A 19442-nucleotide genomic window follows, 5' to 3' on the forward strand; every position below is an offset into this window, starting at 1 on the left:
TAATATCTCCAGTTTTGCGTCATATTACAAATCTATGTGCAGAGAAGGGTATATATCCAGATAAATTATAAAATTCCATTGTGAAGCCACTTTTTAAAAAACAAGATAGGAAACACATGGACTGTTATATACCAGTTACATTTATACTAATTTTCTCAAAAATAATAGAAAAGTATATTTGTAATAACTTAAACAATTAGTTTGAAAAAAATAGCATTGTAAAATCCGACATGTTTCAGTATAACAGTAGTGTGTGGGTATTTAGACAATTTCATAACATATTTTGCATGTCAATTGACGAAACATATTGAATTATCAATAATATTATGTTAACATTTTAAGTACAATGTTTCTAGCAAATAAAATTTCATTTCATTTGATGTCATTATGAATAATGTTGTTTTGGTGTTATAAGTTTTCACTGTAAACTTAGAGTAAGAGTTATTAAAATATTATTTTTGCATGTCTACCCAGATTGTAAACACCTATAATTATAATGTAACACCAATGTACCCACTCAATCTTTGCAAATAAATGACTTGATTTGACACACAGAAAAGATGTAAGACTAGGACATGTTGCAGACAGGTCTTAAACAGATCAAGGTTAAAGTATATGAAAGAGACGGGTCGCGGATAGGACATGACTTCTTTAGAAGATGATGACTTATGACTAAGTATTATTATTATCAACTATCCAGTCTACCTCTCTAAGCAAACAAAATTCTTTATTTGAATTATGAATATGTTCTGCCAGAGATCCTTGACCCTTATTGTCTTTTTCTCAAACACATGTTTGAGATTAAAGTGTATTTAATTAAAACCATTGTCAATAGTGAGATGTTTTTGATAAGCAAAGTAAATTAAAATATGCTTCACTGCACCTTATACGTAATGTAAGTAATTGCAGAAAGTTAATTCTTTAAGTACCGATATGGCATCAACAGATTGCAGAATTATTATCTTTTTGCCCACGAACCATGTTACATTTAAATTTTCAAGTTAATGTCATACTTTGATCCAAATATCAATTGCACTAGCATAATGCCAGCAGTATTTGACTATTACGCGATAGGTAACATAAATTTATGATAATTTATCAGGTAAACAGTCGTTTATAGGTCGAAAACAGAAGTAAGGTTATAATGATGGTGCATAAATTAAATTTGTACAGCTTGAGGCTTTTTATATTTCTGAGGGTATATTATACGTAAATAAAACTGATATTACCTGAAAATCTTGATTTTGTGCATGGCAGCCAACACCACTCATTAAATTTGTACGGGCACTCGGTGACAGTCTTTTGATGACATGTTCAATGGAAATTGGAAGAAACTGGAAGTGGAAACTCTTAAACTAGCACAAAGACCTCAGACATGTCAAGTATCTGTCAATTGTTGTCAACTGAACTTCTACCTTTTTTGGCTTTGGACACAAATTTTTTGCCCGCTGTCGGCTGCTCTGTTGCCTCAAAGACGCCATAATAGATAATATAATATATTTGGCATAATGAGTAAGTAAGATATAATAGGTATATTTTTTACAGAATTGCAATACTATATGGCCTTATCGACGGTTCAAAACTGACTCTTTGGCAAGAGAATGTGCGAGGCGGTAAACTTTTATTCATAAAAAATAATGTCAATTGGTAGAAATAATTTTATTTTGTACTAAAATGGTGGGGGGTGATTATTATTTTTAAAACTCTCCATCCGCATGGCATTAGTAGTGTTTGTATATTGGGTTATTATACCAGTGTTGTATTGTTACAAAAACACCACAGTGATAAAAAAGACCTGGCCGTCCATATATCATTCGTACAAAGAAGATGATCAAAGCAGTGAAGGCAAGAATTAGAATTAATTAGATCCGAAAGCAAAATATTTATTTCAGCAAATGAATAAAGTAACTGGAGATTGTTTTACCGATATAAAAATGTAAATGGTGATTAAAACAAACAAGTCTATACGTTCGTGTTAGTCAAATATAAATGGCTTTAAAACACAGATTTGTATATAAATATATACATTTAAGTGACATTAATTAATCTTATTTCTAAGAGAAATAACCGGTTACACTCCGGTAGTGCTGGCAAAAATTATCAGTATAAAAGTACTTAAAAGTACTAGCATTCATGTGGTTAAATACAATATTCGTTTATTGCGCTATCGTACACAAAAATGATAATTTATATTACATTCATAAAATTTCAAATTACGAATTATCTTTTCACCGGCTGGAATACTGTAGTATATCGCTGATTCAGTTGTCTGTTTGACTGGTTGCGGAGTAATAAAATAAATTGAAACGATGGTCATTTTAGTTTGACAATAATATATTTTGAATTTATGTTCGATAATTTGATTACGCTAAAACAAATTAGTTCTGTGGTATACGGTATGAATGTTTCTTTTTCAATAAAACAATATTTAAATCTCCATTTATCCATTTCGACAAGCAAAAAGAATATTTAATTATTGAGACACAATTTGATAGTTGATAACAATCGTAATTAATACTAAATGATCGCAGCCAATCATTACTAACGCACTGAGTGTCTTTTAAACGTCAAGAGTAAACATTGTATTCTTTAGCCAATACACCATACTAAATACTGGAATACTGGCCATCTGGAGGGCAAAGCCAGATTGGCTTCGAAGAAGCTGAGCGTCATTAATAGAGCACGGGAATACTTCAAGCCGGCTCACATTCTAACGCTCCACAAAGCGCATGTCCGGCCACACATGTAGTATTGCTGTCATCTCTGGTCTGGCGCAGCCTAGTATCAGCTCGATCCATTTGACTGCGTGCAACGCAGAGCAGCTCGAAGCAGCTCTGTGAACTGCTGGATCACTTTGCAATGCGTAGAGACGTCGCTTCATTGTATGTCTTCTACCGCATGTATCACAGGGTGTGTTACGAAGAGCTGTTTCACCTGATTCCTGCCGCCGAACTCCACCTTCGCACGACACGCCACAAGTTAGGATGTGTGGCGGTCCTTCACAGTGCGGTTTTCAAGGAGCTTTCTTACACATACTACAAAGCTGTGGAATGAGCTTCCTTGTGCGGTGTTTCTGGGACAATACGACATGGGTACCTTTAAAAAAAGCGCTTACACCGGCCTTAAAGGCCGGCAACGCTCCTGTAATTCCTCTGGTGTTGCAAGAGAATGTGGGCGGCGGTGATCACTTATCACCAGGTGACCCGTACGCTCGTTTGTCCTCATTTTCCATAAAAAAAAAACCATTGCGTAAAGCTATAAAGTGTTGTGAATTGTGAAACGTGATTGGCATCAAACCACAATGCCAATTCTTAGTAAAGGCAAACCTTATTCAATAGGATCCATATTCTAAGTTATTCAATAATATTTATTAGAAAACAAGTGTTTAAATTCTCTTTGTTACAAAATACAAACCGCGTTGGCTACTGAATTGTAGTTTAGTGTTCTGTGAGTTTATCTCAAGTTTATCTTGAATCTTCCACAATACTGAACTGTGTTTAAATTCTCTTTGCACAATACAATCCACAATCTTTCTTTGGATTGTGCATGATGCAGTAGAAAGAGAAGAAATAATAAGTGATAGATAGAAATAAGAATTGTACCTATTCTGTGAATATTAAATTTATTTTGTATTACATGTAAAATGAGCGAGGAGGAGGACGACGTAGTTGAACTCAAAAATATTCTACATTTAGAATTACCGAGCGTTATTGAAAATCCTGAAGATGACACCGTTTGCAGTATTTGTTACGCCGAATTTTTAGACGCTGAAGACTTAAACACTCATTTTATGCAAGTTCACTTAAATGAGCGTCGAAAACTGCGTTTTTGTACCATCTGCAACAAACTATTCTCCGATATCTCGCTCTATGCAAAACATTTCGAACAGGAGCACTTGAGATGTTTACATTGCTGTAAATTCTGCTATCGTTTTTTTATAACCGCAAAATCGAAAAACCAACACGAAAAGAGCCACGCAATTGAGAATGGAATGAAATGCTCGCAGTGTAATAGCAATTTTCTCTATTCAGTTGATTTGACGGAGCATGAATTCGATAATCATCGCAATTCAGAAGGCATTATGGTAAATCAATGCTTTGAAACATTTTGTTCACTCCTCTGTATGAACCCTTGGAGGTTCCTCAAAGGTTACGGTGAAAATGTTAAATTTATGTGCATGAACTGTTCAATGACTACTTACGATATGGCATACTACTTATCCCACTTACAGAAGAACTCCTGCCAGTGTCTATTCAGTTGTGTAGCATGTTATAATGTGTACTCTATCAAAAAAAGCTTAATCAAACATCAGTGTCGTGGTAAATACCAGAATAGTACAGCAAAATGTAATAAATGTAATAAAATTATAACTCATGACAATATTCAGTCACATCAAGATAGTTGTGGTATGGTTCGATGTAATGTCTGTGGTTTGCTATTTCATTCTGTTAAGGATTTAGCCAAACACAACACGGAGTCACATCCGGAGCAAGCAACTGTGCATCAGTGTATGTTTTGTGACCGTCAGACAATAGGCAAAGATATCCTTAAGAAACATATCAGGAGAGTACACAAAGGCAAATTGCACTTATATAAATACAAATGTGTTTATTGTGATCACCTATTTATGCATCCAAGGAAATTGTTTGGCCATTTCTATACAATGCATAAACAGTTAGAACCATACACATGTAAGATATGCGACAAATCTTTTAGGGTCAGGAAAAGATTCACACTTCACGTTAAAATGTCTCATGCTAGTCAAGGCTTTGTGGAATTTGATAAAAACTATAATGTTTTTTTTTCTGACAAGAGATCTGAAGACCCTTTCAAGCCTATCAGTTTTTATTCTCCCTTAAGTGATTCTGAAGAAGAGACTCGTATAGAAATAACAATTGAAAAGGAAACTCCACATAAATCTGATGAAAAGTTTGATATAACAGACACAGATTATACAGAACCTAATGATAAAAATACAAAACGTAAATCTAACAAAATTAAACATAAAACCAAAATTAGAGAAACTGTTGTAGATATTGACTCAAGTGAAGAAGAAAATATGTCACTATTAAAAATTCGTAATAATAAAAGAATTAGACTCAGAAAGAAAAAAAAAAGTAAAAAGAGAGATCTCACATGCCCACAATGCTATAAGAATTGCTATACATTGCTTAATTATGAGCATCATATGAGCTTGCATACGAAGGGTGTTGAGAAACGATGTATAAAGTGTAACGAAACATTTAAAAGTAAATCAGCTCTGGACAAACATATCACAGACTTACACAGCAGCTCAACACTTGTTGATACATTGAAAAAGGTTTTAGAAAAACGCAAAAATGCTATTTTACCACAAAAAGAAAGTTCTCATCAAAAATTTTTGAGGACTCTTAAGAAAGTTGAGATCATTCCAGAAGAAACCCAGGCAACAATTACTCGTGTAACAAGTAATGCTAAAATATCCGTGAGAAAGTTCCTTGAGAACTTCATACCGGAAAGTCAGGATACTATAAAGATAAAAGATTCATTGACTATTAAGTTGAGTAAAGAGGAGAGACCTCCGTTTATTAAAGTGTATAAATGTAAAACTGATACTGAGTTCCAAAAGAGTAGCTTAAAAATGCCTGTGAAATTTAAAGATGACACAGTTGATAATACAAAAGTGACAGTAAATTTAATCACTAGTGATCTACAAAGAGCGAAATTGAACTATGGTGAAAAATTGTGTAATAACTACTATGCTACACATAAGAACTTCTCTGAGGATCATTCATACTGTAACCAAATGAATCAAACAAAATTAGAAGAAGAACCGGAACAGATTTCGGACGATGATACTGTATATGAGGAGCCAATTCCAGAAATTGCTGAAGAAGTAATGCTAGCATCAGGTGAAATGCCGACTAAAGCTACTACTGCCAATTTACATAATATGCCTCGTCACATTGAGACATCAACAATGAGTTATAAGATTAAAATTGGAACTCTAATACCACAGGCTCCGTATTATAAAATCATGACTGTCGATGATATGCTTGAAAGTGAAAAAAAAGATCAGAAGGTAAAAGATGAAGTTGTAACCCTTCCAAATGGAACTAAGTTGGTTCAAGTTAACCCATTGCAGCATCTGCTGGATGAGAATGTACAAAGGAAATTGAAAAATGTTGCTGATAGTACCAAAAAACGGAATATCTGTGAGGCTATAGCAAAGAGTTTAGTGCCACCTAAGAAGAAGAAACTTGACCCATCAAAACTGACTTAAAAGTTAGTGAACTAGCTTTGGTGTGTCAATTTCGCTGATATTGGTGTTGAGGTGAATATGTACTTCATACTAAAGAAGTCATAATTATCATGTTGGTAACAAGAGTTGTTGCCAGTTGTAGTCAACTTACTTAGTCTATGCTAAGCATTTGTAGCAATAACATACATTTCAGCAGTGGGTTTAATTTAAAATTGAGATATTGCCGCCAACATTAACATATTATATTTAAAATCATATTTTGTTGATTTAACTGTAGGGACGTCACGGGCGCAACAAACTCAGCTGGCTTTTTTTTTTCTTCATAAAAAAATATTTTTACTAAGTATTATTGTACAATTAAACTTATAAAAAATAATTTAACCTTTACAACACAAACATTCTTTAACAATTTTTTTTAATATCAAATATAATACTTTTGTTATGAACTGGGATCTCATTGTAAAAGCATATACATCGCCGCACAAAAGACTTAATGATTTGTCTTAGCCGATTAGTGGGCATTATAATTTTATGTCTGTTCCAAACCTTAAAAACATTAAGTGATTGTGAATGTGTTTGGGCATTGTCATAAAGGTGGACTGTATAATTTCTTTGAAGTGGCTCCCTTAGTACCGAGTTCAGTAAATATGGGGCAGTTCATAACTTAACGAAATTGGTAATGAAAGTTTTAATATCATTGTTTATTATTATTATTAAATATTACATTACAATAAATATGGTATTCTTTTTAACTGTTGCAATGCTATGTAATCAAGTGTCCTATTTAAATTTAATACCAAGTGTCTATATATATGTATTAAAAAGTGGTAAATAAAATATTCTAAATAAACAATTTGTTTTAACTTTCAAAATATAAAAATTACAGCTACATATTTTATCATATTCAAATTCAAATATTTTAATTCAAAATAGGATTCAAAATCAATTATTGAATGTCTATGTCTGAAATCTAATTATGATATTGATGAAAAGTGCTAGCCTATTTGAATAAAGTTTATTCGGGTCGAGTCGGTCAAGTCACATGGCAGTTTATTAATCAGTCTAGGTTATTGTAAGCTGTTGTTCTTTCACCGAACACATTGGTGGATGCCCGAGGCATGTGCAACCGGCTTAGACTAACAGCGCGCGTATACACGGAGTGATCTATGACTGTTTTTAATTTATTATTAAAATAGTTTTCTTCTAGTATTGAATATTCAATTTGCTTAAATATTGACAAAACATGACAATGCTTAAAAAGCCCGTTTTCGTTATCCTGGAATTTATGTTTAATGATAGGTACTATTTTTTTTTTCAAGGTACGAATTGTACGATTACGCGCCATCTTGCTTTTTTCTGACATTTGTGACATCTAATAATCGATAACAACATAAATTCACAAGTGCTAATCTTACCTTCAATTTCACTAAATTATTAAGTTTAACTTCAATCGCATGTAAAAATTAAACGCACACACTTTTTTTTACACACTTGTTTTTAACAGGTCTACCATAGATCAAGTATCAGTTGGGGTGTATTATATTATCACGGGATATTGCATGTAAATAAAAGAATCTGCAAAAACTCAAATGTAATTTAAAAAATAATTACGTAGGCAGGTCCTAGGTGTTGGTCATCAACCACTTTAACAATATAGGGATAATATATTAGTAACTTAACTCAATTTCCACATAATTGTGGTTTGGAACGTTTATCTGGAATTACGTTCAATTGTAAGAGGCAGCGAATTTTGCTTAATATGTGAATACTTAGCATTTACGATATGATTGACGGGTTGACTGCTTTTTTTATGAAACAGAGGATCACCGCCGCCCAAATTCACTTGCAACACCAGAGGAATCACAGGAACGTTGCTGGCTTTTAAGGAAGGTACGCGCTTTTAAGGTACCCATGTCGTATCGTCTTGGAAAAAGCTTAAGGAACACAACACTTGCACCGCAACACACCCAGATGGTGGGGATGAAATCCTAATTTGTGGCGTGTCGTGCGAAGGTGGAATTCGGCGGCAGGAATTAGGTGAAACAGCTCTTCGGCACACTCCCCGTAATAAATCCGTTAGAAGACAAAACAAAAAAGCGACGTCCACAACGCCAAGTTATCGAGCCTTTCACAGAGCACTGGATCTCCGACAATTCGCCCCGTAAAAATAAACACAAACCCGGCTGCTTGCATGTCGTATCGTCCCGGAAACGCCGTACAAGGAAGCTCATTCCACAGCTTGGTTGTACGTGGAAGAAAGTTCCTTGAAAACTGTACTGTGGAGGAACGCCACATGTACAGATGGTTGCCTTACGTGGTAAAAGCGCTGAGGCGTTTTCCGAGAGGCACGGGTTCGAGTCGCGCATCGTCCATAAATTTTGTTCGTACGATAACATTTATTATTATTAGCCTGAGGGCGGTCGCTCTATTCCCTACCTGTCGTATTAAGAGAGTCATTTATGTTATGCCTTTACCACACAATTTTTTTTGAAATTCCTAACACATTTGTTATGAACATTTTTTGTATTTCCCATACAGTGCTAAGCCTTTGCATTCAATTGTACCTAGACAATATCTTTTTTGTAAGGAAATAGTTCCAAATATTTTAATTCAATATAGGATATGAAAAGTCCAAAAAACTGAAGAAAGGCGCAAAAAACTCATCGGACTTCTTTTAGTTTTTTTTAAATAAAATTTCGATACAATCAGATTTGTTTTTTAAATAGCCTAACGGCGGTCACTCTATTCCCAATGTGTGTATCATTATGAAAATCATTTATGTTATAGTAACCTTTACCACATAAACGTCAAACAATTCTTTTGAATTTCGTAATGCATTTGTTTTGAACATTTCCTGGGATCTTGTTGTAAAAGCATATACATCGCCCCATAAAAGATTTACTAACTCGACTTAGCCGAGTAGTAGGTATAATTCCACAAAGGGCGCTAATCTATACAAATATAAATTAAATTGGAGTGTCTGTTTATATCTTGAAATAACCGTTTTTTACTGCATGTATATGAATATACCAAACTAAAATTTTTAAAATTCTGTCTGTGTGTTCCTGCTAATCTCTGAAATGGCTGAACCGATTTTGACAGGACTTTTATTGGCAGGTAGCTGATGTAATAAGGAGCAACATAGTTAATTTTAGAAAAAAAAAACTTTTTTTAGAAAAATAAAGTAATGTTGCAATGTCCAAGAAACGGTTTAACTCTAAAAATAATTTATATGGGAAAACAATGTTTTCCGGGTCAGCTAGTAACAAATAAAAAACTGATTTTATCAAAATATTTATTTCTTATCATTACAAATTTCACTTATCAAACAAATTACTTATAACGGATTCTTTTTACATAATAAATCATAACACATGCAACGCAACCCAAAAAAAACATTAAAACTTACTTTAAGACATTCTTATTCTTGACTGAATCTAAAATCATCAGCGACATCGCAATAATTGTTACTGTGAGACATAAGATGTTAAATTTCATTAGCACAGATATTTCCCTATACTAAAGCCATCGAGACAAGATAAATAATGTAAACAAAGGGACCTTTACTGAGTTATATTGTCATAAATATGTCTGATTCGTACTCTTCCGACGAATCATCTTTGTCTAATACTGACGACAGTGATTAGAGTATGGAATCCATAATTTGTAAATCATTTATTCAAATAAAAATGTTTTGAACCCCTGAAACTCTGTTTACACTGTTTATCTAGTCTCGTTGGTCTCGCTGAAACGCTTGCACATTAGGCACAAATGGCGCCGCTTCGGTGCCCACCTAGCTAACGCCTATTCTAAGAAGTCCCGAACTGTTGAGGGGTCATCCATAGAATATTAACGTCGCACAAATCGTATGGATTTTTAACCCCATGTTTTTGAATTTGTGAAACTCCTGCCCCATGCTGTGGCGCCACATTTTTTTTCAATATTATTTTTATAAGTAATGAATATAACAATTTTCCAAATTTTTCTATAGATTCACACAGCGAGCGGGCACTCACCGACGACCTAACTTCAACTTATAAAAAAGACCCGAATCAGTATTTATCTTCAAATTTTGCTTTACATACCTAAAACGTTCGGGTTTTAAAATTTTACATTTTAGAATGTAACGTCACAAACATTTTCCTCCCCCCTTATAGTATGACGTAATTTATGGATAGCCCCTAGCTTTACTTTTTGATTAATTTGTAAATAAGCATAAAGTTTAGCGCAAATGTAAGAAATCCGTTACAAACTATATTCATACTAATTACATTACAAATTAATGATGCTTCGCGCTATTACGGTATTGGTCATAACTCATTTGGCATCCATAAAACTCATTTATTTAGCAAGGTACTAAATGCATTGAGCTTGGTATCTCTATAATTCTTGATAAAGAAAAATTCACTGAAGCTCGGAGTCGAGAAGGAGAAATTTGTGCCATCTGATACTCTCATAACAGAATAATCGACTAAGAACCGTTTCAAAACAGCGACAGTTGCTTATTTATCGCAATGTCCTGCGCATATGGTACGGGGGACTCAACATACATACATATATAAATACCGCTGCGCTTTACAATATAAAGCGAAAGGGTATTAATTGGTAAGTATAGAACAACGGTTCTATACTCATACTTATGAGTCCAGAATCCCTTATTATTTAAATTAAGAAGCTTGTACATCGTTAATAGGTTGCTTTATATTTATTTTACTCTCTTTATTACCAGTTGGCTAAAAGAGTATTCACGAAGGTCGTATCTTGCAAAATCAATAATCGTTCTCATAATGAACCAAAGACCATAAAAATATAAAAAAAATTAACTATTCGAGCGCCGCGTTGAGTTTAGAGTCATTTGCCGACGCTCAAAGTAACTACTGAAGCTTGGTTAAGAAAGCATCAGCGTTAGTTTTCAAATGCCAATGGAATTTAGAGAACGCTTGTACCAGAAATAAATATAAACCCACTTAACGCCACAAGAGCTTACAAAACTAAGATATACTAAAGGATAGGCTATCCTTGACTCAATTGTGTGTGGTGCGTGTTTGGTCCAATAGTATCGTAAGCCTACATGAATAGGATCAGTGATATCCTGAAGCGATTATAGGACTGGGCAGAGAAATGTGAAATCGAGGGATTACTAACCAAGAGTATTTGTAGATGAGAAGACACGAGAGAAGTCTCAGCAGCAAGCCATTTGTCAACTGGTGCGGACGGAAGCAAACTGTAGCTATCCTCGAGTAGATGTGACGAAACCAGCAGCCCAAGAGCATGAAAGACGCGATAAAATATGGGCGTGCGCGCACCGAAACCTCCTACTCCACTATTAGCTGATCTTCTGCAAATAGACGTAGGTTACTGGCAGGAAACGTTCAATCCAGTGGATCTTCACGGTCTGCAAAGTGGTGGAATGTTCAACATGAGGTATTGGGCTTTGGGCTTTTCCATTTCCGGGAGGATCTGCGACCTTATGAGATATAGCTGAATGAATAAAGGAGAATAACGGAATACTTGCGAACCCCACAGAGCGATCTAAAGCTCACCGTATATATGAATTGGTGTTATGCTTACAAATCCTGCAATCGACTACATCTTGGTGATATGCTAAAAGCCCATGCGACTTACCGGGCACGATTTCCTGATTAACAAGACTATTACATATAGTGACAATTATGGTGGGCAACGAGTACTCGCAGCTTTGGAGCGTAACGCGAGGGATTTCGTGGCCGAAATAAACAGACCAAAACATCAGCGACAGGAAATGAAAGCAATGGCTAAATGTGCACAGACAACTGTGACGTGCGAGTTGAAATACAAGAATAACGAGATGGCCGGCATATTACGTGTGAGAGTGCTTGCTGTGATAACTTGGAACACGTAGTAAACTCGCTCTTCAGATATACCCGCTCGTTGCGGAATAAAGAAAGACTCTGTTACAGGGACTAGTCGGTGAAAGAGACTGAGGTAAAAGTTGTTCCTTTAACCAATAATTAGGCCGATAATTTGCAAGCAGAAAGGCCGTTCCTGTTTTGGAGCACCCGATGATTACCAGCGCCACAGTAAGACTACCAGTGATAACAACAGCCACACATTCCTACAAGATGACGCAGGAGCTTCTGTTTCATATTTCTCCCCTTCGATTCAGCAACTCCTAATTGAACATTTGGAAGCCTATAATCCTAACAGGAGCCAAAATAGGATATTCGATAGGATATAGGCTTATCGACAGTAACCAACACTTACGGAGAATTATCTAACACTGGAACCCTGAAATGAAAGACTTTTCAAGCTACGGAAAAAAGTTATTGAAGCAGCTCACCTGTTTTATCGACAAAAGGTCGATAAATCCTCCAGGGATAAAGCTGTAATAATCAATATTTTATACACCATATTTTATAATAATTGAGCGACGGCAAATCACTGTACATAAGGCCACATACATACACACGACGACTAACATATGAATGGTGATGAGTAAGTTATAGCCCAAATAAGATAAATATCTCGCAAATCGCCAAATTAGCGAAGAGGCGTTCAATAAAATACGATAATTGTATTATTTTTTACTATATTTCTCTTGATACCGAAACGAGCAGCTTATTTTCTTTTTTAATGGACATAAAATGGTTAAAACTTATCATGAAATTAATCATGCTTCTAAAATGAGTTCTTATATTAACTTTATGATTAAAAAAACGTCATTCGATCAGGTGAACTAAAACATTAATCAGAGTCAATGAAATCACAGCTTAGTAGACATAATATTCCTTTTATTATAAAGAGGAGGAATGGAGGAATGCAACTTGACAAACAGACCTACTAAATTACTACCTACACGGCCCTTATACGTTGGGCCGCTCATGAACTTCCCCAAAAGTGAACAAGTTTGATTTAAAACATTTATAGTAGCAGAACTTGCATGACGAGATCTGACGCAAAACTCCCATTCGGCTTGGTATCTTATGAGGGGCTCCGATGCCAGATAATTCTCGAGAAGAATCTTGTGAAGCACTTCAGAACTTTCTGCAGGCCGCGCTGTTCATTCAGGCTCCTTTTGGGGTTAAGTGTTGCCTGGACTCTCGCGTGGTCGTGGAGTTAGATATAGTCGGAATAGAAGCACCTGTTATATCAGAACGATTTGGCCATTACTGTGGCTAGTCATGTCCATATTCAATAAAGAGAACTACAGAAAATCTGCTTCATGTAACGTAGCACCAATAGCAGGTTCAAGCCTTTCTTTTTACAGATATAAAAAGAAAGACTTTCACCTCAGTCCCATTGACCCACTAGCCCCTGTATCGCAGTCTTTCTTCTTCAGATTTAAGCGGGGATATCTGAAGAGCGGAATCAATACGCGTTCCAAGTTATAAGCACAAGCGCTTTGACGTAATATGCCGGCCATCAAGTTGCGTTTGTACTCCAACTAGCACGTCTCAGTGGACTGTGAAAATTTCGCAATTGTTTCCATTTCCGGTCGCTGACATCCATGTCAGTTTATTTCAGCGGCGCATCCCTCGCGTTACGGTCCAAAGCTGATCGATTTAATTCACCGTGACGGTACTACTCAATAGCGATGTTGGTCAGAAGACTGTTCACAGTGAGTCGTTGTATGGTCTTTTAGTATATCGCCAAAGTGTAGTCTATTGCATGGCTCGTAAGCATAGCACCAATTTATACATGCGATGAACAATAAAACGCGCTGCAGGCTTCGCGAGTATTCTGTTACCTATGTTTGCTTATTCATGTAGATCTCGCACGGTCGTGGAATCTCAGGGAGATGGTAGACCCACAGCGCATCAGCACGGGTTTCAACATTCTATCGTTTGGAAGACTGTGATGACAAACTGGACGGAAAATTTCCTACCAGAACCCCACGCCTGCATTCGGAAAGTCAGGCAAATTGGCGATGAACATTTCGGCACGCAAGCCATGGTTTATCGGATCATTGGCACGCGTGGTCTGCTGTTTCCGGCAAATTCATTCGAATAGGTAAACACTGTCTGCCGTCCGAGCAAGTTCACAAATGTCTTCGTGCTTAGACTTCTCCCGCATATCCTCGTTTACAAAAACTCCTGTTTGGAATCCCTCGATTCAATTCCTTCGGCCCAATCCTGAAATCGCATATGATGGAATCACCGGCGCCACCTATTGAGGGAGGACACTCCTCCAGAGAAAAGGTTATCCTCGATTTGTAGCTCAAGTTCTAGCTTTGGCGTAATTGATTTCTTGAATAGCATCCAAATCCATTGGCTGTTCATTTTTAGGGAAATCCAGGAGCAGCCAAAAGCCATAACGGCCACTGTGCCGTTGGTTCAGTCGACGTGAAAAAGAATGCAATCTATTTCAAGATAGGCTAAATAAACCAAAATGTTGGGAAATGATTGATACGGATGCAAGTGTACTTAGAAAGAGTCAGGTTACACTAATAGACGGCGTTCGATGGTTTTTTCATAGAAAAAACGCAACTCTTCTATCGGCAATGTGCGAAACACCGTCGAATTGTATGCCATGTGTCGAATCTCAGAACGCTTCCAGCGAAGGGTTGTTTTAGAATTGAACAAGCCAGGAAAGTAGATGAAGGACCCGTATAGTAAGCATACCTCTGCTATTTCTGGGAAAAAATCGTCATCGTATGTATGTATGTATGCATGTAAACATTCTCTACGTTTGCTGTAGTAATACGTACTACTACTCTTTCCCCCATTTTCTGTTACTGGAGGATATCCAAAAGCGGTCACGTTAGTGATAACCTATTATTATTTTCTTCTCCAAAAGAATCTCATCGTATTTTTTTCTACACTTTTGAGGGCACCCGTATTTTACCAGTAGGAGGCTCCTTTGCACAGGATGCCGGCAGTAATGTGTAAGCATTACTGTGTTTCGGTCTGAAGGGGGCCGTAGCTAGTGAAATTACTGGGCAAATGAGACTTACCAACTTATGTCTCAAGGTGACGAGCGCAGTTGTAGTGCCGCTCAGAATTTTTGGGTCTTTCAAGAATCCTGAGCGGCACTGCATTGTTATGGGCAGGGCGTATCAATTACCATCAGCTGAACGTCTGCCTCGTCTCATCCCTTATTTTCATTTAAAAAAAACTAGCGATAGGGAATACGCGCATTTATTCTTTTATTCAATAGTTTTCATCTCTTCTAACAATAAAGTAAATCAAAAGTAACTCCCTCATTAAGAAACATTGAAAGTAGATAACCATAGTGGACACTTAAACCACCATTTTATCGCGCTTGTCGGTGTACTATGAAGTCATAGTTCTTAACACCAAACAAACACGTGTTTTTTTTTATGAAAATACGGGACGAGACGAGCAGGACGTTCAGCTGATGGTAATTGATACGCCCTGCCCATTACAATGCAGTGCCGCTCAGGATTTTTAAAAACCAAAAAAATGCTCCGCCGAAACCGAAAAGCAGTAATGTTTACACACTACTGCTTCACGGCAGAAATAGGCGCCGTTGTAGTACTCATAATCTAGCCGGCATCCTGTGCAAAGGAGCCTCCCACTGGTTAAGTTAAAAATTTACACATTTGGCTTCGCTTTTCAAATATTTTGAAATACAAACGTTAGAAATATTAATTACGTGACCAGAAAATAATATTTTACTGAATAACGTTGTTGTTGTTTTTAGTTTTATTAAAATCATATGCGCATGATACTGTGAAAAATAGTGTGGCCCAACCAAAATTGTTTTTGCAACAAATTATACAAATGATTTAAGTTTTCTTTAGTGTTAATACCGCCAATATTTGTCTTTAAAACAATTCGACATGTGTTTCGCCTCTACACGAGGCATCCTCAGGACGTGTTGTCTCGCCAAAATCTGACGGAATTAACACTAAAGAAAACTTAAATCATTCGTATAATTATGGATTTCCGTGAAGTAACGCCTAATTTAATAATTTTTTTTTGCAACAAATTTCTCTTTACGACTGACTATTTTGGGCTTCGAGTTACAATCATTAAATTTATTGTTTTTTTTTTATTTGACAAGACGTAAATTGGATTCACTTAAATAATTAATAAGTGTCAAATTTACAATACATTTATTACACACACTTAACAATAAATCATTAATTAAATGTCCGTTTAAATATTAACTTTAATTTTTTACAACGAAATTATTGAGATTATATCTTTTGGAACTTTTTTTTTATAAATCATATTAAATACAATAGTTTTAGAACTATCATACGTTCAGAAATATTAATGATTACAAATTAATTTATTGTTTTGAAGTATTCTGCGAAAAGTTTCAGCACAGACATAATTCAAACGCTCTAATGGGGCATTTACACTGGTCGTTTTCTGCCGTCCGGTGTTCATTGGTTAATCACCAACAAATCATTCGAAAATTTATCTATTTCCACATTCATATTACTCACAAACTTAGGAATATGATCATCTATGCATCAATTATTCGAAATCAAATAATAATTTGTAAACGCTGATATTTTCATTAATCCAAAAGTCAGTTCAAGTAAGTGCAAAATCAATAAAATACTGTGCAGTTTGTGTCTGACTTTATAATCCCCTTTATTACTTACACTTGTTGTAAATAATAAATTTATAATATGTTAATAAAAGGAAAAATGATTATGTATGTGTGTGTGTGTGTGTGTGTGCGTGTGTGTGTGCAAGTCGGTCGCGGGAGACATCGTAGAACATTCGTCGACCAAATTGGGGACATTTTGAGAAAAGTAAAGGTCCGAAGCACACGCAACCGGCGAGCATGTATCAAAAGAGTAATGAATGTTGAGGAAACGCGTGAGGTTTGTAAGGATAGAAGCAAGTGGCATATTTTCGGGTTTATACATTATTTGCTTCTCATCGAAATCAGATAAGCATTGTAGACCGAAATGTTTTCAATAGTATGATGCGGACAGCATACTCGACTTCATCTTTACTGACCACTTTTTTAATTATTTATTTATCTAGTTGTTTTGTTTTTGAAATAAAGCGTAGGAACTAAGTGTGGAAAATATATTAAAAAAAGACGCGGGAAACAATTTATACCGTTTATTTATAATCTACAGAATAGGATAAACGAAACAATTGATCGCAACGGATTTTCATCTTCAAAAGTGACTGAGTTGGATGCATAGAGTAGAGAAAGAGATAGAAAACCAGAATAGTGACAAACACTGACATGAGTGAAAGCGGGACAGAAGGCCAAGCACACTGAGGGGGGGGGGGGCGCATTGCAGGTGCCACTCAGTATACCTTTATATATAGCGTAACGGTGCTAAATCTGACGGTCTCGTGTAACGTTAAAATCTGACGTGGCGACAGGCCCGAACGTACGTAGTAGAGCTTCGCTTCTTAAATATTTTCAATCAATTCCTCGACCCTTTCACCTTTCAGACGGTCACAATCACCCAGTTATGACTACCAGTGTAAATGCCCCCTTAGAGCTTTTGTGCTGTCAATACCGTATTCCTTTTTATAAGACTGTATCATAAAACATCAATTGTGTAGACCGTGGCCAATACCTGATTCATAGAGACATCAAACAGCTGTGTAGACATATTCACATTTTATTAACAACTGGGATATTTAATCTGTTCTCTCTACACTAAAATGGGCTTTTACGTACGGTCAGGGATACTACCTTATCTAAACATAACCTAAGCTTATACAAAAATATGGCGAAACAGAGATAAATCACTTAATAATTGATTGATGATTAATTGTTTGAATGGCGTTTGGAACAAAATTTACTACTAATAGAATCAAGTTAACATTTAGACGTCGTATGGCAAAAACTTTCCCGTTTATTAGTCCACAAAGTAAATTGCAACCAAATTAGAAATGTCAATTTATCGTTGACCATTTTCGCAAGCCATACGTGCTTATTTTTTTTTACATAATCCGCTTTAAATATGAAATAGATACAGCTAAATACTTTTGCAATCAGATGAGATTTATTAAAGGTAACTTAAAATCATAAAAAAATCTGAGAGATGGTTTCTCAAACTACCCACATTTTTACACAATAAATTATTATATTGCTAATTGCTAGATTTAGAAAAGGATTAGAGGAGTACCATTAAACCTTGCTTTTTTATAATAGAAAAATAATAAATAATTTCAAACAATTATAATAAAAGGACGTAACAGATTTCAAAGGAGACATTTGACAAGATGGCGTCTTTTCTTCTTGTTTCAACCATACACAACGCGTTACAGAATAACATATAAGTAATTTAAGTTTTTATTATTTAAGAATTTATCTCTTTAAAAAGATATAATACATAGTAAAGATATTAACATTTTTTGTTCAATGTAAAGAAATCTGTTACACTTTGGAAATCGTGAATAAAAACAAATCCATAAAAATATGCCAACGGTACATGAGCCGCCATTTTGAATCTCATTCCTTATGCCGCAATTTTAATTCTATATTACTTAACACAAAAGGTAATAATCACATGTATTTTTGGCGTATTAATATTAAATTGTAAGTAAATCAGTGTTTAAGAGATTGTTATTAAAAAGCACAATAGCAAACAAGTGGAAACAATTTATTTGTCACATATTCACGGCAAATTGTGCAATGGTTTTTCGATTTTCAAATTAAAATAAATTATTTAATTTTATTTTTACTACTAAACTACTTTTAAATTACTTTTAAAAATGGTTTGTGTAAATCTGAAATAAAATAGTTTATTAATAAACATCTTGTTTAAATTATATGGCATATGCCTATTTCACAAGTTAAAAGTGTGCCACAACATACATGACTGTGCTATGAAAATAACGGTAAGGCAAGAACTACATTAGATTATAAAAAAAATTAATCGTTGTGAACCTCACGTGACGTTGTTATTCACAGTTTAGTGGGCCTATATTTTTTAATTCAAAAATGTTGTTTTTTTGGCTTGTCATAGTATGTTATGGTGTTGGGAGCCTTAACTAATCAAAATTATTAACTATACTTGTACGATAACACGGGTAAATTACACGCGCAACACTCGTACATAAAGCCGTCTCGCTCTAACGCACGGCAGTCCGCTGCAGGCAGGAGAGAGGCGTACTCTGCGTGGACTCCATCATGTCCGATGCTTGCTCCGCTATCTGCATGCTTATCTGAGGGATATATTACAAATATTTATTTTCAATAAAAATACTTTTATACAAATTAAATTTGTAACCAGAATTTATGAACGACGCGGGAGTCGAACCCGCGA

The 19442-nt window shown here is 35.4% G+C and overlaps 1 protein-coding gene across 1 annotated transcript; it reads left to right on the forward strand.

Annotated features, from left to right (window-relative positions):
- The first annotated feature begins 3399 nt into the window (after nucleotides 1-3399).
- Nucleotides 3400-7085, forward strand: LOC126978084 (zinc finger protein 197-like). The gene has a single exon (XM_050826800.1). It carries the CDS (start codon nucleotides 3644-3646, stop codon nucleotides 6260-6262), a length of 2619 nt encoding a protein of 872 aa, XP_050682757.1. The 5' UTR covers nucleotides 3400-3643; the 3' UTR covers nucleotides 6263-7085.
- The last annotated feature ends 12357 nt before the right edge of the window (nucleotides 7086-19442 follow it).

The sequence above is a fragment of the Leptidea sinapis genome, chromosome 2, assembly GCF_905404315.1.
Source record: "Leptidea sinapis chromosome 2, ilLepSina1.1, whole genome shotgun sequence".
In the NCBI taxonomy this organism is placed as follows: Eukaryota; Metazoa; Arthropoda; class Insecta; order Lepidoptera; family Pieridae; genus Leptidea; species Leptidea sinapis.